Raw genomic sequence first — 20894 nt, 5'->3', positions numbered from 1 at the left:
AATTTAGATTAAATTTAATAGTTTGATATATAATTAATGGTCTTTTTGGTTTAAATTAATATTAAAATTTGTTTTAATCATTAAATCAGATAAATTTAAAATTAAATTGATTGAATTACGATACATTAAGATTCAACTATCCAATAAATCCAACCGATTATATTTGGCATGAATGTGTCTAAATTTGTAAACAATCTAGACAGCGGTAATTTTAAAGTTATTTTGAGATGAAAAAAATTCTGATTAACAAGTACATCTCCACGTGTCATTAAATGATTGAAAACTGAATGATACTTTTTTGGATCGACAATTTACATGCAAGGACTTTAAATTGATTGAGCCGTATGGAGATAAAATACATTTACGTTTAGTCTAGTCATGACAATGGCAAAGGCGTAGTTTATTTAAAAGAAAGGGACCATTTTGACACCTAACGGATTTACAATAAGCGCCACACTTGGCGGGCTCACACAACATTTCAGTGTCTGCACGACATAGGCAAGTGAAAATGGGAAACCGTCGGTTCGCTCAGGTCTCCACCAGCGACGAAGACGACGAAGTACCTGTTGTAACCACACGAACGCGCAGATCAGAAGACTCGAGGCAAAACAAAAGGAAGAGAATAAAGCTTCAGGAGGCCGAAGAGGAGGAAGAAGGAGAAGATGGTGATAGAGTCAGAGAATCCAAGAGGGAGAGGAAAGGAAAGGATATGGAGAGAGGATCTGACAAGAATCGAAACCAAAACGTCAAAGAGGAAGAAGAACAGGAGGAGGAAGAGGAGGAGGAGCAGCCACAGGAGGATGCCAAGCCGGTTGGTGAGCCTGTAAGAGTTACCGGTAAAGGAAGGGGTCGGAGGAACCATTACGAAGCGTTTGAGTTTGACGGCAATAGATACGAACTCGTGAGTATTCTTTTTAACCGATCATTTAGTTTTTATTGTCAATTCAGTGGAATTCCGGTTGCATTGGTTAATTTAGGGTTTCATTTTATCTGCTCTAAGCAAAATTAATAATAATTATCAAATTTTTATATGCATTGGTTGGATATCCGTGTAATTTGGAGACTTAGGGTTTTTCGGGATGAATTTGCATAGTTCGAAATGGATTAATTTTGGTTACTATTTGTGTTGTGCTTTTTATTTTTTCTTTCTGCAGGAGGATCCTGTGCTTTTAGTTCCTGAAGATAAGAAGCAGAAACCTTATGTCGCAATCCTCAAGGTATATGTCTTGTGAAGCTGCTTTTTGTGTTTCCCTTGGTGGTGATGTTAGACTCAACTGCCCGATGAACATATGTAACTTCTTGCTGGCAGTAGAAAGTTCTATTGTTTTACTTCAAACAGGGATATCTATGTTCTATTTCAACCTATGAAATAAATTTGACACAAGAATAGAATTGTCTCATTCTAATTATAGAATAAGTATTTACCTCAAAGTGGGACATGGTTGGTTCCACCAAAATTTTGCCGTTGGTATTAGCTTGATTGACATTGCCTCAAACAATTTCTTTGGTTGAGTTTTGTTCTGTGTTGTAGTAATTCAGTTTTCTCTTCCTGTTTAATTGTGAATGTTGTTTTGCAATAACTTATATAGATAATGAAATTGTTGTTCTGCCTATAGGACATTTCTCAGAATATCAAAGATGGGAGCATGACGGTTACTGGACAATGGTTTTATCGGCCAGAAGAGGCTGATAGAAAAGGTGGTGGAAATTGGCAATCTCGTGATACACGAGAGCTGTTTTACAGTTTTCATCGTGATGAAATTCCAGCTGAATCTGTGATGCACAAGTGTGTAGTGCATTTTGTCCCCATAAATAAGCAGCTTCCGAATCGTAAACAGCATCCTGGTTTTATTGTGCAAAAGGTGTATGACACTGTTGAAAGGAAACTTTGGAAACTAACTGATAAAGACTATGAAGATAATAAGCAACATGAGATTGATCTTCTTGTTCAAAAAACACGTGCACGTTTGGGAGATCTTCCTGATGTTGAGCCTGAAGAGGCTGTTACTGTTGTTCAGGATCAGGCCCAACAGGAAGATCAGTCAAAGACTAAGAGATTCCTCCGGAAAAAGAACATATCACCTCTTGATGTTACAAGGGAGGAGGAGGTGACAACGAGGTCAGATCAACATCATAAAGCTGAAACACCAGGAAGTTGTACAAGCAATAACTCAGAGTATTATGCCATTTTAACAAAGTTTAAGGTGTTAACTGGAGAAACACATCGTGACAAATGGTTGGAGAGGCTACTTCAAGGAATCCAGTACATGTGCTATGCTCCTGATAGCACCAATGGGGATTACAAAGTAGAAGGTGGTGTTGATGGGCTTGACCATGAAAAAGACAATAAGCGTCTGGGAACTACTAATGGTTCTCAGGAAAAGGGTCAAAAGGTATATGTATAATTACTTGTACACAGCATTGTCATTTTTTTGCAGGAATATCTCTTTTCTTGGTCCTGCTTCATGTGAATATTCATTGTGAATGGAATTGGAGGATCAAATAGATTCTGATTCAGATGTTGTTTATTTGGTTTTTACAGAGCAGCAAGTCCTTTATCTGGCCAGATTCCGCTGTACCAGCGGTGACTGCTCTTGAGAAGGCTTCACATGATGCTCTTTCCTTGGATTTTCAGAAGTATAACCAAAAAATGCGGCAGCTAGTGTTCAATCTCAAGGTTAGAAAGTTGTCTTTTAGCTTGTGTACAAACAAGTACATAGATGTAGTCATAGACACTTGTGGGTATGAGTGAGTATAAACCTTTTAATATATGCCTGCCCTTTGAAATGTTTCTTTTAATTTTTCCTTATTGAGATTGTAAGGCAAAGAGTGATGCATCCTACAGGCTTGTTAGTTTTTTTTTTTTCATATGCAATAGATTAAGGATGAAATGAGAGTATTGCACCACAATCATTTTCTAATTATGATTCTCAGAGATGAGGATAGTTTCCAATGATTATAAATCTTTCATTTAGATTTATCAACTGTTAACTGTGAATTACACCATTTTGATGTGGAAGGTATTATAACTTTTTTTTGGTAAATTTGTTATAATGTTGGCAGGCTACAGAACTCCTAGCCCGACGTCTATTAAATGGGGAGTTAGAACCTTCAAAAATGATCAACATGTCACCTAATGAGTTAAAGGTACTATTTTTTTTCATGTTTGTACTTGTGGGACTCTTTTTCTTCTCGTGTATTTTAGAAATGAAATGGCTCTCTAGTGACTCTTGTCTCCTAAGTCATTGTCTTGATTTGTTTGGCTGATAATGATGATTTTGATTGTCCTACAGTCCTTACTCCTACTTTGAGTGAGTACTTGTTAGTTCAGTGCAGATGGAACTATGTTGGTAGGTTTTTGTTAGTATTGTATTAGGGGTGTTGCTTGGCTTGGTAAGGCCGAGGAATCATGACCATCTCCTCTTCAACTTCACTCTGGTGCCTTTTCTGCTTACACACGGTTCATCTATTTGATGAAACAATTAAAATAAATGCAATATATGCTGTTGCTGTAGAGTTCTCATATTGCAAGGGCTGGCTATGTATTAAGAAAGAAATTTGCACTGTATGCTAGACATACACACCTGCTCAATTTATTAATTTGGCCAGGGAATTTTCATGCATCCATTAGAATTTTCAGCTATGTTTTGTCTTTTTAGTGTTGCCTTTAAACCATTTTTCTGCCAACCATGCGTGCTGTTGGAACTAGTTGAATGTTGTCATCCCCATGTTGGATGTCAAATCCCTTAAATATGCTTGAGCATTTGGTTAATTTGATTTAAGTTTTGGTTCAAATGTAATGCATTTCATTTCAAGCATGTCTGTTGTTGGGAGCAAATACTTGGTCACTACATTGGCCCAGTAGCATTTGCTGTTTCCCAAAACACTATATTTGCAGAACTGTTGATCATTGGTTGCTTATCTGACAATTTTTAGTTGCAAACAAACTTGTCTTGATCTTCTACGAAGTTATTTTAGATAATCAGTCTTCTTGCATGTTGCATTCATATGTAAATATTTCTGGGATTCATTTTGGTGTGAAATTCAAGATATCTCAACAATCTGATTCTTTTAGGACGGTTTAACTGCGGAGGAGATAGCACCGAAGGAGCCTGATGAATTGGAGCGAATGCAGGTCATCTAAATTTTTCTTTGTATTGTTTCAAATCTAATATTTTAATGAGTTTCTTTGTTTTGTTATAGTATGGTATGTCCTCACTTTTTGTCTTGTTGCTTGTGAAGCAGATGACAGATGCTCGGTGCTCTAGGTGCAATGAGCTTAAAGTCGGTGTGAGGGACATCATCCAAGCAGGACATGGAGACCGCTACAAGGTTCCTGCATTTTGTCTTTTGAACTCTCAATATACATGTTTACTGTATGTCCAAATTTTTGATTGAGCTTGGATATGTTGAAGCTCAAGCGTATATGCATGCATATGATCAGGCATCTATAATCTAATTCTAGGCTTTGAGTTTTATCCATATTCTTTATTACTTTAGTCTAGAGATTACATTGAGACGTGGTTCAATTTGCATTGGTTCTCATATTTTGTTTACAAATGCTTGTTTCAATGAGTCAAAACTTTTGTACGGACATGTAATCATACAGTTTCTTGTCATTGGGTAACTAAGTGTCAAGTACAATAATGAGAGTCAACCTAAATGTCATCAATTTTCTAGTTTTTACTGTGAACTTCTACTATAAGCAACCAAACTAGTGTTTCCTGACTCTCTTCATAATGGGAAGCTAATAAAATCTAGTATTAATCATTGCATCTTCAGCTTTACATGTTTCATAACTGTTATCAAAAGCAGACTGATCAAGCAGTACCAACTTGAATGTCCTCAATTGGCATGAGTTGTGGGGCCATGTTACCCCCCAGTGGTTTAGCAATGAGGTCATTCCATATGGACTGTGATTATGTGTTTTTTTTAATCAGTCTTGAAAATGTATCGTCTATCTATTATTGGCCACTAATCTTTTAGTCTGGGTTGCAGTTGGAGTGTATCGGATGTGGTCACAACTGGTATGCATCAAGAGATGAGGCATCTAGGCTGACAATTGATGGGCCAAGTTCAGCAAAAACTGTGGGCACAGTACCGTTAGCCACAACCAAATTTGAAAGTCTTGAGAAGAAGTTGTTGAGTCCCCGCAGCGGGGACGATAAGTCAGGGGTTGATGTTCTTAAGAAGTCAAGTGAAGCATACATGCCGGTTTTAGAGGCACAGAGATCATTTGGGAAGACAAAGAATGAAGAAAATCCTGAATCAACAAAGAAAGAGGAGTGAGTGAATATATGAGTGTTGGGTCTGTAATCTTCTTAATGTAGTTGTGTTAGTTAGGTTAGGTAGATAGCCGCCTTTGTACAGTTTTAATCTTAGGAGCCTTTTATGTTATGCCATGCAGCATAGGGGATTGTCTGAGTTGCGTTCAATCTGTGGGGTGGACCTGGGGTTTCTTCAACACTAAAACTTAATACTGCCTTAAGACAGATCCTCGGTAATATAAGCCTAATAAGACCGTCTTACCGCTTTTATTATTATCATTGTATTATAATTATTAATAAGATTTTAGCTAAGAGAACAATTTTATAAAAGAGTAAATTACTATCTTTCATTTAGGTTTGGCAAGGTCATAATCCATATAAATGCTAATCTAAAACTCAATATTGTCAGAAAAAAACTCGACTTGGGTTGCCCATTTGGAGGTGTAACTTTAGTAGTTTTAATTATTGACTAACACCGTCTTTAAGTGTGATTCAAAGATTTAACAATTTTATATCTCGGTTAATATGATTCAGTGTGATCTTGTTAAATCTTTTTGATAAAAATATATAAAATAATAATGGAGATTAATTTATGTCATAATAGTAATACATTATGATATAAATAAATAATTTTAGATTAAAATTAATATACAATCATAATATGTCAAATAATTAATTAGTATATATTGTTAGCATATATAATTTTATTCTTATGTAGGGAGAGAGATTTTAGATGAAAACCTATAATGGAAGAATTCAAAGGTGATGATGAAATAAAATAATATACCTAAAGCTTCGGTTGGATTGTAATGTCACTTCACTACTAAGGCCTAATAAATAATGCAATTCCGTGTTTTCATGAAAAATGATTAATGCACTCAAGGGTGGGTGTCCATCCAGTGTTTTATGTCGATGGGTAGATTGATTAAGGGAATCAAACAGATTTAGCTGCGGTGACCGACCGCCTCAGTTTTGCTACTCTTCCCGCCTAAACCAATCTCATTCATGTGCACCCTTTTTTTGTCTAATTACCATTTTCTCCTTCATTTTCTTGTCTAATTCATCAAACTACCACCTATTATCCCATTCCTCAATTAATGGTAACGATACTATGATTTCACTTCAGTATGCTTTTGCTTTTCCCAAAACCAGAAAAATTACTAATAATAAATTATAATTACTATTATGGCACTGATTTGGACAGTCACCTTTGTCGGTCAAAAGCATCAATTTCCCCAACTCAATTGACCATATTACCCTCACTTACACGTCAATCCATTTCACGTATTTCAAAGCCCTTTCTTGTCATTTCACTTTAACGTAAACACAGACAGCATATGAACTGGAAGAAGATGGCTTTTTCACTCGACATGAACAGCAAGAAGCAACCGAGCAGTTCCTTTGTCTCCCCTTGTAACTCAAACGCTTCTTTCTTTCATGCAAGACAAGAGAAAGAGGGTGTTTTTGTTGCTTCTTCACTTCACCTCGAGCATGCTAATGCTTTCTCTTTCCCTCTATCTAAAACTCACTTTTTGGGTTTATTATTAACCTCCTTGCTTGCTTTTCTGCCCATTGGCCCATCTCACTCTTGTTCCTTTATGCTTTTACTCTCTATTGTACCTTTTGGTCATCGCTGCCTCCTGACCATTCTTTAACCTGGATTTTTTTTCTTCTTTCTCTCATTCATATCATACACTCTTTAGGCTCAACTGACTGTGGAGATTATGATTGTTTTTGCTTACTGTTTGTTGAGTTTTTCTTTGCACTCACTTACCTGAGATCTAGGAGGGTATGCTTATTATTTTTTTTTTCTTCTCGATTTTGTCCTTTTTTTTTTGCTTTTTGGTTTGGCTTCTAATGCAAGTGAAACTAAAGTTGTTTCATTTATTAATTTATGTAGCCTTTATTTCTGGTTGTCACTTTACTCATTTTGGGTGCTGATAGAGTTCATAGGATTCTTTGTGGTTCAAGGGTTCCATAATTTTATGGGATCACACTAATTTTTTCAGGTTTTTGTGATCTCAAAGTTTGGAATCGTTGATGGTGTGCTTGCTTTTTCAAACTATGGTTACTCCAAAAGTGAAGGTCAATGAACCAGTGCTTTAAGATTAGGGGCTTTTTCCTGCATTTTGTTCGTTTAAAACTATGTGTTTTGTTAAGTTTTGTTAAAGTTAATGTATTGGCATGGCAAATGGCAATTCCTCGCTATGATCTGACCTTCAAGATCTGATTTTTAACTACCTATGAATCTCTTCTCATGAAAACATTTAGAAGCAGAAATGTATGATTTATGACTAATTTACACCTGAATTCGTTGTTTCTGTTATTTTACATTGCTGGTAGTTGTCTCTATTGTTGAGGAAATTTTCATTGGCTTAAAACATTAGGTAATGAAACTAGTTAATATTGCTACTCATTCTGTATTTTCTCTTATGATTTTAGCTGACAAGCACATAAATATTGGTGAACATTTCACTTTGTGATTGCTTGTTCATGATTTAATTTTTTTTTTTTTAAATTTTTTTGGATTCAGGATTTAGATTTGCATCTGTTGTTTCATTAACTTATAGTGCATTTCATTCTGTTTCTGCAGAACCGTGGACCTAGAAATGGGATTAGAGATGGAATCAGATTCCGACAGAAACAGTACAGGTCTGAGTCCTAATACTGTTCTTCCATCTCCTCGGCAATGTTTAAAGCTTGAAAGGAGAAATGCAAGAGGTAAACCTACACATAGAGATGATATATTGAGAGTAAAAGAGGGTTTCACAGAGATTAGCTTTCATCGCTTCTGCAGTGCCTCTTGTAAAAGCACTCAATCCAGACCTGTTGGGCTGGAAGATACCATAGAGCTGAAGCGAGGTTCAATATATCAATGTTCCAAAGAAGTAAGGAAGATTAAGAAAATGGGAGCTATTGAGGAAAGGAAAAAAATTGAATTGTCACGTAGTAGTGACACCTTATTTTCCTCTAGGGTTTTTGACTCCTTATGTAATTCAGATGAGGAAGAGGAAAGCACACAGAAGAGAACTTCAGTGATGTCTGTCAGCTCAAAATTGAAAGCATCATCCGTTTGTAAGTCTTGTTTAGAACCATGCCCTTCGGATGGATTCATTGAATTCTGTCTGAATTCAGATACATTAAAGGATCTGAATTTCATATGTGATGAAGTTGCTGGTCCTGTAAATGATGGTAACACACTTGATAGAGACAAAGATTTGACATTTCAGAAGTCACATTCTGCTGACTGTTCTCCTTCTCAATCAGAAAGTAGTCACTCCTCCAGAGCCGGATTCAAGACTCGTTTTAGTCCTATCAGAAAGATGTTTGATCCATTCACGAAGTCCAAGTCTGTGCCAAGTCCTTTGGGTTTTGTGGTGCAATCTGATGAAGTTGTCAAAGCCACTGGGATGGAAAAAAAGAGGAGGAAAGGGACATTACAAAAATCTTTATTGCATGACTTTTCTCAAACAGGTCAGAATTCAGAATTTGATTCTCTGTTTATCAAGAAAGATCAGCATCGTTCAGTTGTGTCAAATTCACCGGTACACTTACATGGCCTTCTCAAGATTGAAAGTAAGCAAGGAGTACCATTTTTTGAATTCACGTTGAATTGCCCTGAAGATTTTATTGCGGCCAGGGCATGGAAGGAAGATCATGCTTTCAATTGGGTATATACCTTTCACTCCATTGATGGTAGAAAAAAGAGCAATGCCAGTGGATGGGGATCAAGTGATATCAACAAAGAGTGCTCAGTGGTTGGACAAATGCAGGTTTCCTGCTATATATGCTCAGAACTAAAAAATGGTGGGGTTTTTGATAACTCTATGGTGACAGAATTTGTATTGTATGATATAGCTCATGCAAAACAAAGTGTCATCTCTAGAGAACACAAGAAGTGTTCCTCTGAGGATGCATCTCCTAAGGGTCCTAATCGAGGTTTTGTAGAGGGAAATCATGAATTGAATAATGAGTCTGATTTGGGAAGGTTTAAAGATCAACCAAAATATGCTTCTAATAAATCCAATCCATGTCCATGGCTATCTGGGGATTTGAGTCCAAGCCTGGAAGTTGCAGCGGTTGTTATTCAAGTGCCATTTGAGAAAAGAGAAAGCCTAAAATATAGGAGAGGGCGTAAAACCAGTGATAAAATGCATTCAAATCTTCTCAATTTCTCTGCGTTTGAGCATACTGAAAAAGATTATGTTGAAAGCAAAATTTATGAAAATGTGAATGTGATCATTCCAAGTGGTAACCATGGTTTGCCAAGTGCTGAAAGCCGAGGACCTTCTCCATTACTGGATCGATGGAGGTTTGGTGGAGGCTGTGACTGCGGTGGCTGGGATATGGCCTGCCCCCTTACTGTTTTTAGCAAACCCAAAATTCAATATGCTGAAGATAAACTACTACTGGATAATCAACAGCCTGTGGAACTTTTTGTTCGGGTAAGCTTTTGCTTTACAATTGTACCATTAGAATTCCTTACATTAGGAATGTAAAAAACAAATGCCTTCTGCATAGTAGGTTCTACCTAAGAGATCTTGAAGCAAACAACAGCTTAAAAATATAGAATTCAGATGCTATTACCTGCAGTTTTGCAATTGATGCGGTGGTTCAACACAGCTGCATGTTCTGTATGATGATGTATTAGGGAAAATTAATATATTTTAGCGCATAATAGAGAAGTGCCCAGAATAATAACGTTTCAGCTTTCACATGAATGGAATTATCCAGCTTTATCTCATTAGCATTTAAATCAGCCAGTTTGTATTTTTCTAGGTCCATTTACTGATCATATGCAAATCTTATTGAAGTAACTGTATGATAACAACAAACAGTATGTGCAATATCTGCACATATTCTGTTTCCCAATAAGTATTCCTTTGCGATATAGGGAGACTTGATCAAATGTGAATGGTGTTTGTGTACCTACCAAGTAATAGGTCACTGGAAGCACTCTACTGTTATGGTAAATCATTATATTTTGTTTATGCTGGGACTGTGTTCATGCTGTGATGTGCATGCAATCAATCTTTCTCGAATCCTGATTTTGATTTGTTTTCAGGGAGCAAAAGATAATACACCAGCATTGTCCATGGTAGTTCTAGAAGAGGGGTGGTATGCAGTTGATTTCCATGCTCAACTATCCACTTTGCAAGCATTTTCTATATGTGTTTCAATATTACATGGTACGGAAACCTCCGTTGCCAGGCAGGAGAAAAGAATGCAGTTGCCGCATTGCAATTCACTGAAAATGATCATTGAGGAGGAAGTGAAATTCTTGATTGAAGCAGTCACCGAAGAGGAGAAGAAGAAAGTCACAAGAAGGATGGAAGAGAGTCCACAACCCTATGTGATCAACCCTCCCTTCTCTCCAATGTCTAGAGTATAGAGTCCATAGACAGAACCAGCACAATCAGTAAAAAGCTTTTTATAAACGGCTTCTCTGGAGAACTCCCGTATAGGAATTGAGAAGGAAAACGGAGGAAGAAGACATTAGTAGTAGAAAGACTACAAAAGGATGTCAGTTTCTGCCTTATCTACAGACGAAAACAGTCATTGGCATCAAAATTCTTGTGGCATGACAGTAAGCTCAGTAAAGCTGAATGAATGGAGTGACAACTTTCCATAAGGGAAGTTGGAGGTAAAACTGGGCAATGCAGGCCACAAACTTGAGGGGTTTTACATAGAATTAGAAGTAGAACAGAAACACATACTGTCCATATTGTAAGCTGATAGGGGAAGAGCGGGAGTACTTTTTGAAGATAGCAGTCAATTTTCTTATACTTCTGTGTATCATATAAAATATTTATAAAAATAAAAATATCTGATGGTAAAGGGGAACTAGCTCCTGGGAATTTGAAAGATGTTGTTACTGATTTTGGAGCCATGAAAGTTCAAAAGATTTTGTAACAAAAATTTAAAAAAACCATATTATTTATCACTAAAATAATGCAATCGCAACTGTAATCAGCTTTATTCTCTGTTGTTTTGGTAGCATTTGGGTGGTTCATTATTCATTTGCTTTAGACTTTATATTTGTCAGATTAATAATTGTATATCCCAAGATCCCAAACTTCTTTTCGAATCGTGCTCTGCTTTGTTGCTTTTAAGAATTGAAAGGATAAATGAAAACGACGCCGTTCCCGGGTTGCCTGCGTGACAGGCAGGAATACTTCCCACTACAACGACTTTTTATCTTAAGAATTTTGCACGCATATGTGTGTGTGTATATATATATATATATATATATATATATATATATATATATATATATATATCCTTTATAAATTGGTAAAAGGGAGACATTTCAATTAACGCAAGTCAAATAAATTATTGTAATGAAATCATGTATTATATTATATATTGAAAGTTTAATTTATTATATTGTATTATATAATACTTTTTTTAAATAATAATAATATAGTTTTAATTGTTATGTCATGATATGTTAGAAGATATCGTAAATATAATACAAAATCTTAAAATTTTTATATACACATCTATCATGTAATTATTTTTTAAAAAATATATATCGATTTATCTTGATAATATGTATTATATTAGATGATAAAACCATCATATCATACCAATTTTTTATATACCTTAAAATATATATTATTTTTTAATTATATCTTATAATATTATAAAATATGTATAGTATATTATGAAATACTAATAAATATAATTAACTCCAAATCTTATCAAGTTCCTCTTATAGTTTTTCAACTTGGATATTAAAAACTTTATAATCTAATTTTTAAAATAACCTCACTATCGGCCACATGGTAAGAAAAGCTGTTTTTTCTCCTTCCTATAAAGGAAAATGAAACAGAAAGAGCTTTTTCATATGAAGTCTACTGGCGAAGAATATCAGTAGAATTAAGTAGGGAGATATTAACAATAAAACCTTTCAAAAATTTTTGAAAGGGTAAATTAAAAACTTGTTCACTTCAGTATGATTTGGAAAGTTTCTTTATCTAGACAATACATGCACGAAAATAATATTCTAAGCAAGGGCTAAGCTGTAACCATCCTTGACCACTGCATCTCTCCAATCTTTTCTGTGAAGATAACTCATCCTTCTAGAAAATCAACTCATATTGCATTTGCAAAAAATCAATGATACAATTAGTTGTATTGGGATACACAGGTTTCTTGAGAACATTTTAGTTGAAACCTAAAAAATGGCTAAGCTAAGATAACAGGGTAATATGGTTGGGTGGTTTGTTGATTTGTGCCCACCAGCACTGCTATATGTTACAGTCTGTCTCACCAGAAAATCCGATCAATATCAAGCGGCCCTAGTTGAACACCAACCTCGAACATCTTGATGGTTCCTGTTTTAATTTCCAGCCGATGGCTCACTGAGAAGCTCTCAAGTGAGCAGTAATCTTGAATTTTCTCATGTTTTGATGCCATTACCAATCATTCTGTTATGAGCTCAGATTGTTTTGAATACCTACTGTGCACTATTGGTTAAGATGGTGATAGCACTGCAGTTGACACTGATGATGGAGTTTTAACTGACGATACTGCATTGTCTTGTTTATTCTGTTCATGCAGGACTCTTGGGGCATTCAGTTGTGGCACATCCAAAGAAAATAAGCGTTTGAAAAATTCATAGGACCCAAAGAAGAGTGCTCCTTGAGACATATACATAACCAATCTAGGAATCAGCCCCCTGATGACAAATAAAAGAATAATAATGATTGCATCATACATACAAGAAGACAGTATAGTATATTTCAATTGGAAAGGGACCGATTTACAATAAACAGGCAAAAGAAACTTTTCATAAGATTAAATCTAGGTTTAGAATAACTAACACAGCTAAGTTAATATGATGCACCATATTAATGAACAGGTATATGCTGATAGAACTTATGCAATGTATCTTGCAGTTCATTAATGTGCAAACGTAGGGTAGTACCTGTAGAGACCCTTCAAACCTTCATGCTTGTGTATTTCTTGGAGGGCATGATACACACTACTGTATTGGCTGATAGATCCAGGAATCTGTAAATGACTGGTATGAAAATTGGGCAGTGATGGATAAAATAGTACCCAGCTATGAAGCAACATAATAGAGAGATAAAAGGAAAATTGTGGAATTCAATCTAATCATCCTCATAAATTGTGTAGGCATAAACATTTCTACCTCCGTCATATGCATATATGGAACTCTGATAAATGTCCATAATGGACATTATCTTTCAGAACTCCACATGCTACATTAAATTTGTCACTTTGAGCAATATTTTGCTTCGAGTGAGTTCGTAGAGAATTGGTACAGATAAGGATCTATTAGATATTCTTACTGCTCGACTCAAAATTCTAAGTTCAAAAACACATGAAGGGTGTACTTGAAATAATACATATAAATTACAAACCTGCGTCTGTAGTCTTGTTTTCACCACATCGAAGGGAGTCGTGAAGAAAGCAGCAGTAGATCCAGCTAAACCTCCACAAACTAGCTGCAGGAGTAGATTAGAAAATCCTGCATGAGCATTTTTCAAGATGGCCAATAAAGGAAAAAAAAAAAAACCTCAGAACCAGCTACACAGAGAAAGGATTATCATAAAATTCCAGCAAGACAGCAAAAAACCGTTTGTATTGTGTTGGGTTGAGCGCTAGAGTGTAATGATGGCAACATCATTTGCTTCAAGCTTTCATACGTGTAGAACTGCAGGTAATGGAATACATAGCTTTAAAAAATAAAGCACTTAGATGACCACAAAGAAAAACACACTGCTAGAATATAGATTTCAATGGAAAACATAGCTTTGAAAACTAAAAGTACTTAGATGAACCCAAAGAAAAACACACTGCTAGAGAAAGATTAAAGATTTTGAAGCCATGAACAAGGTTGATATCTGTATATAAGTGCTCTGCAAGGCCCTCTCTCTTGAAACTCCCTGTCTCCCAGACTGTAATTGACCCCTTGTAATTTTCTAGGATTTGAAGGCAATATACTTTACTCTGTCAATGAGGATAATTCTTATGTTCCTTTTAGCAGTTTTGATTCCAGGTATACAGCATGAAAGTGTAAATCAAATTGATAACCTTGATGATTGAGTGTGGGACATTCCGGCAAAGTACAGCTCCCCATCCGGCATATAATGAAGGCAAACCACCCTTTTTAATTACTCCAAACAATGCATTCCTGCAAAGATGGGCTGATAAGTAGCATTAACAAAAAAGGTCATCAAACCAAAGCCACCAAAAAACCAATCAATGATATACCAGCAGTTGTGGTAGTGAGAACCAACTTGCATCTGCTGCTTTATGCGCTCGCTTGGAGTAAAAATAAAAGACGTGGCAACACTGGCGCAACCACCTGCGAAGCAATGGGCTAAAGAGTGAAACTCCTGCATGAAAGAAATGAGTAAGAGTATATTTTCATAAAGCTAATGAGCACACTATAAAAGTTTGAGGCTTTGTCTATCTTGCATAACTCCCCAGTCCTCCTATTGCCACTCCATAACCATGGAAAACAAAACGAAAAAAGGTGGAAGAAAAATTAGAAGTTCAAAACTACCTTGGGAAAATGAGGAAGTAAAGCTCCTTTCACTGATTCATAAGTGAAAGTATAGACTGCAGATATTGGAGCTGACGACGCAATATTGCTGGCAATCCCCCGATAAAGCCCAGTTAGACCTGAAAATGATATCACTATTAGTTAATGGAAGCCCACTTTGGCAAGTTAATGGCTTAGATTTGAAAGCTTTCTAACATTTAAAAAACCGAAATATATAAATAAATAAAAAGAAGTCAACTCAGTAATTCCATAACACACCTCTTTCAGAAACAATTGATCTTCCAATGAGACAGATAGACTTCTTCTCTGCCCGGCAAGTTTGGATGACTGTCTTAACTGTGTCGATGGGATGTAGACAAAGGCTAACGAATATACCAGCCATTGCCCCTGCAAAAGCATGCTCTTGCTTAGCTAGGGAAAAATGAGGTTTCTCTGGTTTATGTGAGGGAAACTCCATTCTATTTTCATTCTCCCTAACAACCCTTTCAGGTTGGTTTCTCTTGCTTTCGAGCAATACATCATCATCTGTCAAATGGCACTTATTCCATGAACCATTACAAGAAGCTAAAGAGTTAATACAGTAATCAGCATAAAGACTCGAACAGTGTTCCATTAAAGTGCTACCATCCACCTTCGTATCATCAGCATCCTTAAGGAAATAATCTGAAAGCAGAGATCTAGTTGTTCCTCGATGCATCAACAATTTTGAATTAAGACAAGAATATGGATCCTTGGATTTGTTGAAATCTGAACAACTAGATGCATATTCAGTGGCCTGCATGCATGCAGGACTATTTGTACCCCCTGAAATGACGCCCTGTGAACAGCCGGTAGTGTCCCCAGGAAGGCAGTGTTCACCAGCTTTCCTGTTCTCAATCTTAGCGACATCATCAGCATATGGATGTTCAGCAGGAACTGTTTTGTTTCTCCATTGATATATATTTCCCAATTCATACGGTGTTACTAACCTTGTAAGCCCTCTACCACCACAAGTTCCATTATTCAAGTGCTTACCACCCTGTAGAAAGCTCCGAAAATCAAACACCGACGTCTTCTGAGTTACTTTGAGAAATTCTAGATCTGGCCGCACCATTGGCAAAAATTGACCAGCACTCTTTACATGAACACAAAAGTATTTACTGTCAGGTGAAAGAGGTGCCCAGCCATTTTCCTCCTTGTCCAGATCCCCCAATATCTCCTTCTTACAGCCAGTATGATCATCAGTCAAATTAGCCTTAGGTTGGTAAACAGCAAGATGGTTAGCACGATCCCATATCTGACCAATAGCTGAGATTAACTCCGTGGTGCTCAGTATCTTTTGGGAATTTGGTTCGGATATTCTAGCGATCTGCTTATCATCATCAGAGGGAGCAGGGGCATACTCTTTCTGGACAAAGTCAGAAAGCTCAAATGACGCCCCCTCAGCTGGTTTTATCCTGTATTTGATTGAATTTCGATCACTTCTAGGTTGTTTTTTATACCCAGCCATACCCTCAATGAAATCTTGATTGAAAATCAACTGCAAATGGAATTGAAGACGTGCATTACCGACTGAAAACTCAGGACTGTTTCGAAATTTGTAACTCATTTCATCCGATAAAGAAGAAGATAAAAATAACTGAAAGAACTAGTAATCAACTAAAGGCATTTTGACAGAAGAATTAAGAGAAAAAACTAAAGCCAGCAAAATTAAGATAAACTATTATAACACAACTAGAATCCACATGCACGTTATTTTGATTATGAATAAAAAAAGAAAGCCATAACCATTTAATGTACAAACTTACCAGCTATTTCATCTCCATTTTGATTCTGTGCACAGACTGAATGCAAGCTAGTAACTTCAATTCAACCCTTGGCCGCATTTCCCATGAACAAGGCTTTGAAGAACTGAAACCTCAAACGAGTTTGGAGAAGAAAGAGTGTATTTTGAATTCTGGGTTTTAATTTTTCAGAAGATTTGAAGAGGGTTTTAGATTGTTTAGGCGGAGGGTTTAAGACTCAGAGGTTTTTTAGCGTGGAATATTTATAGAGGAGAATTTTTTTCGCTGATGCTGTGGAGGAGCCGTATATGGAAATTGCTAAGAAAGTTCCTGTGAAAGAGGGTGCACCGTATGGATTTAACCTCATGTGAGAAAAAATGATCATGTAGTTTGTACTCGGATCATTTCAGAACGGTGAGTGGCGGATTTTGTTTGTCTTGATGATCAAGAAGTTGATTGGATGGTGTGGAATATTTTGGTTTGTTTTTTGACCGTAGAGGATGATTTCTGGGTCATTGACCGAAGCTTCCTAAAAGTGAAGGACATTTTTGGCACCACAAGGGGGATGGATTAAAGGCAGTTGATCCCGGGCGAAACAAATAGTGATATCAAAGAAGTAAAAAAAATGGTTGAAGAAAAGAAAATATAACTGGGAAAAAAAAAATTATTAGCAAGAAGAGTTTTGATGGAATAACATTGATGAAACGATAATTTGAAACCGAAGTTATACTCGTTAAAGTAATTATTTTAATTCGAGTTTAACTCATTCAAACTCAACACATATAACATGAATTTTCATACCATATATTAGAAAAATAAACATGTTTAAGCAAAGGAAACTGAAAATGTAATTAAAAAAATAATTCGGATCCCCTTGATGAGGCAATTGTAATACCCCCGAGATTTCTAGAAAGTACTAAAATAACCCTTGGGTAAAACATTAAGGGGTGTTTAGTTTAAGAAATGTTTTATTATCAAAATTAGAAAATTACTTTAAAGATATACTACCTTAAGAATTACTAAGTATAAATTATTACTATATTTAATAAAATTGGATAAGTATAAATTATTATTATATTTAATTAGAGATAATAAAAAAATATTAGTATATTATTTTATTTAAATTTTTTTGGTATAATTATTCTAAATAAAGATATAGTTATAATAAAATCAATATTATATTAATAATTTTTTAATACTTAAAGTGGAGGTAATAATTAAATTATTTTTTATATTATCTGACACATCATCATTAGTAATAGAAGATTATCATAATATTTTATTATTTATAAATCAAATAAAATAATATAAATAATAAAAAAAAGATATAAATTTTTCATATCAATTTTGAGTCCTCTATTACCTTCACTAATTTCGCTTTGTTGAAGATGTTTCTGTTTCTAAGCTAAAAAGAAATTTAAAAAATGTAGAAACAAATCATAACAATGTTTTAAATCTTGAACGAGTATTAATTGATCTCGAATCAACCCTTTTGATCAAATTTACATTTGATCAATTGGTAATATTAATATAATATAATTAAAATTTTTAAACGGATTTTAATTATATAATATCAACATCATGTCATGATGTCAATCTGATCAAATAATTAAATCATAGTTTGATACTATTTATTTAATTTCAATTTAATGTCAGATCAATTCGATCCAATAACTAAAACAGGTTTTTGCCTTTATTTAGACCAAATTTGGTATTAGATTTCAGGCGAACTATTTGGCAGTTTAAAAGCAGTGGCTCATACTGTAGATAGTAAACTCTGGTTATAGCACATGTTTCTCATGCTGAATTTAATTAGGTAATTACTAAAAATTATAAAAACTTAGGTATCGAATTAACATTGTTGTACAGCCTTTGAGCGGTTAGATTAGACTCTTAAGCGACGGCATGGCAATCCGCAGCTCACCTGGAAACCAAGTCAGCAATGACATGAACGAGCAGTTTTACATAGCTATCACTGTCCTTATGCCAGGAAAAAAGGATTGGTTGCTGTCTATTTTCTCCCTATTTATTGTTTTAATCTTAAAGATTTGATTGACATAATTACATCAATCTTCGATACATTGTTTTAATCCGCACATAATGGACCATTTAAATGACAGATAACAAGGAAAGTAAAAAAGAATTTTATATGATTATATTAATCACAAATAAAAATTATTACAAAATAGATTGAATATGACTGAAATAGAAAACTTATATATTTATTGTATTTTGGGAACCCACCAAACAGATGTGTTTTCTGCAGCAATACTGATGTTGTTTTGGCAAATTGGCTTGACTTTGGACTGTTCCAAGTCATACATGCCTACCTCATGCTCTGCTGGTAAACACTGATATTGCCAGTCTATTTTGTAGCTTTTAACAAGGGTAAAGTATATATGATTTGCTTGAATGCCCTTCAAACCAGTAGCTAACACGGCGAAAGATCGATTATATCCCAAGAACAAAGCATATCCCCCTAAATCTTTCACATCCCTCCACTGTGTTGTGATATAATCTTGTTTTTGAACTTCAAATTTGGTAACACCATTACAGGCCTCACGATGGGAGACTACTAAGAGCTCAGCTCCACAAGAAACCAGGTAAGCATGATTCCATGTGTATCCGACTGTGTCTAACTTGGTCAGCCTTGGACAAGAGGAATTAAGATCAGTGGTGAAGATGGTTCCGGTACTTTGTAAAGCAAGAAGTTGTCCCATGTGATACGTGACATCAGAAAAGCCCCTGGATTCTGCAAATCCTGGCACTAGTAAACGAGTCCAGGTTGCATCTCCAAGCTTGCAATAGAACAAGTCACTTATTGAACATATAACCACGACAAAACAGCTTGAAGACGAGGGCTCTGAGGATAAAACAGCTTTCTTTATCGGCCAGACAGAAGTTCTATGCTGATAATTGCTTTTATGATTATCTATAATAGCTTTGAGAGGAGGGAGTGCAATCTGTTGGCCAGAGACAGGATTTTGCAAATGCAGCATAGTCACGTCTCGATTGAGAATGGCCAGCCAGCCCCTGTAAGAGCCTAGACATGCAGTGTTTTGAGGCAGTGAAAGCAATGGTGACTTTGGAGGATGGGGATTCTGAAGTTGAGTAATGGGCAAAAATTTGCCGCTTGAAAAGAGAAGACATGGTGGTTGGCGGCGAATACGGTGGCTGTCTGTTTTACCAACTGATCTCCATGACGAACAGACACTGCAGAAGCGAATATAATCGAATAAATTGTCTAATTTTTCAAGCAAAATGAGTAGAAGATCTTGAGGAAGTTCAGACCAATTAGACATTATGACATGGAGAGGAAGTTCAGTGCTGTGGATAGCTTGATGGAATATTTGTATGGTACATATATATAGTATTGACTTGAGAATCAAGAAAAGGAAAAGGAAATAGGAATCAGAGTAGGAATGGATGTTTTCCAATTTATGATTTCCTTATAATACAAGGTAAAAAAATCCCCCCTGAATGCTAAAAATAGTACCGATTTTAAACACAAGTGCTAGGCTAGACGCAATCTAAGTCACTTGAGCTCAGACCTTGACTCGGACTCGGACTCGGGTAGAATAATTTAAGTTCGAGTAAGAAAAGTCCCAACTTATGATCAAGTTAAACCAACTCCGTTTAATTGAATTGTAAAAAAGTCACCCATAATTCTCCAGCGACTCTTCTCCATCTATGACAATCTGTTTTTCTTCAATTACTTTTTCACACCTTCTCATAGGGTTGGATTCAAACAAAATTAAACATAAATATAAATTGGCTCAAATTCAATTAAAATTTATTATATCAAATTCAAGCTAAATTCGGACCAATTAGATGCATCATTAAAAGGTTATTAAGAAGAATCAAATAAATAGTATTATCAATAAAATAATAATATAACTAACGCAAAAACTAATATTACCAATGAGATAAATGATATCATAAATGAGATAAACAATATGACCGAAAAAAATTTAAGTCAAACTCGAAGCAAGCCATCGAATTAAAACTTCAACTCGATCTAAGCCAAATGTCAATTTGAGCCAAATTAAATCAATTCGAGTCCATCCCAACTTCTCGAACAAACTCATCACCGATTGAACAGTTCAAACTCATTATCTAACTATTCTGGATTTGAAAGACTCAAAATGATCCCTGTTCCAGTTGGCTCAACTCACATCCACCCTTAAACTTAACTAGACAATGCTTCGGTTCCAACTCATTAGTCAACAAATAGAAAAAAGATTTTTGAATTTTTCCAAATTGAGTTTACAACACCTTATCATTTCACTACGAATTCGCCTAAAATTAAAATACTGAGTAGAA

General features: G+C 35.5%; 4 protein-coding genes across 10 annotated transcripts; 2 read left to right on the top strand and 2 right to left on the bottom strand.

Moving 5' to 3' along the window:
• Positions 1-437: 437 nt before the first annotated feature.
• Positions 438-5540, top strand: LOC123211834 (glutactin-like). Of its 2 annotated transcripts, XM_044630758.1 has the most exons (8): positions 439-901; positions 1155-1217; positions 1617-2393; positions 2543-2677; positions 3064-3147; positions 4076-4135; positions 4246-4332; positions 4999-5540. In XM_044630758.1, the coding sequence occupies exons 1-8, from the start codon at positions 509-511 to the stop codon at positions 5287-5289; spliced, it is 1890 nt and encodes a 629-aa protein (XP_044486693.1). In that variant the 5' UTR covers positions 439-508; the 3' UTR covers positions 5290-5540. The 2 variants fall into 2 exon arrangements, with proteins under 2 accessions (XP_044486694.1, XP_044486693.1); XM_044630759.1 differs by lacking the exon at positions 1155-1217 and having other exon boundaries at positions 438-901.
• Positions 5541-6627: 1087 nt separating this feature from the next.
• LOC123210363 lies at positions 6628-11246 on the top strand. 2 transcript variants are annotated; one of them, XM_044628664.1, is made up of 3 exons: positions 6628-7056; positions 7861-9712; positions 10333-11246. In XM_044628664.1, exons 2-3 carry the CDS (start codon positions 7877-7879, stop codon positions 10657-10659), a joined length of 2163 nt encoding a protein of 720 aa, XP_044484599.1. In that variant the 5' UTR covers positions 6628-7056; positions 7861-7876; the 3' UTR covers positions 10660-11246. The 2 variants fall into 2 exon arrangements, with proteins under 2 accessions (XP_044484599.1, XP_044484600.1); XM_044628665.1 differs by lacking the exon at positions 6628-7056 and adding an exon at positions 7108-7352.
• Positions 11247-12350: 1104 nt separating this feature from the next.
• LOC123209979 (calcium-binding mitochondrial carrier protein SCaMC-2-B) lies at positions 12351-16855 on the bottom strand. 5 transcript variants are annotated; one of them, XM_044628095.1, is made up of 10 exons: positions 16596-16848; positions 15067-16327; positions 14809-14927; positions 14514-14638; positions 14334-14433; positions 14097-14249; positions 13876-13953; positions 13661-13744; positions 13201-13286; positions 12351-12951 (listed from the first exon to the last, which is right to left on the bottom strand). In XM_044628095.1, the coding sequence occupies exons 2-10, from the start codon at positions 16295-16297 to the stop codon at positions 12747-12749; spliced, it is 2181 nt and encodes a 726-aa protein (XP_044484030.1). In that variant the 5' UTR covers positions 16298-16327; positions 16596-16848; the 3' UTR covers positions 12351-12746. The 5 variants fall into 5 exon arrangements, 4 of the variants coding, with proteins under 4 accessions (XP_044484030.1, XP_044484031.1, XP_044484032.1 ...); XM_044628096.1 differs by lacking the exon at positions 14097-14249 and having other exon boundaries at positions 16596-16844; XR_006501186.1 differs by lacking the exon at positions 12351-12951 and having other exon boundaries at positions 13222-13286; positions 13661-13767; positions 16596-16855.
• A 1938-nt stretch (positions 16856-18793) lies between these two features.
• On the bottom strand, positions 18794-19966 carry LOC123210716 (F-box protein At2g26160-like). Its single transcript, XM_044629192.1, has one exon. It carries the CDS (start codon positions 19871-19873, stop codon positions 18794-18796), a length of 1080 nt encoding a protein of 359 aa, XP_044485127.1. The 5' UTR covers positions 19874-19966.
• Between the last annotated feature and the right edge of the window lie 928 nt (positions 19967-20894).

The sequence above is a fragment of the Mangifera indica genome, chromosome 3 (assembly GCF_011075055.1).
Source record: "Mangifera indica cultivar Alphonso chromosome 3, CATAS_Mindica_2.1, whole genome shotgun sequence".
In the NCBI taxonomy this organism is placed as follows: domain Eukaryota; kingdom Viridiplantae; phylum Streptophyta; class Magnoliopsida; order Sapindales; family Anacardiaceae; genus Mangifera; species Mangifera indica.
Note: the sequence above shows the minus strand (reverse complement) of the source record. Positions and strands in the feature narration are given on the sequence as shown.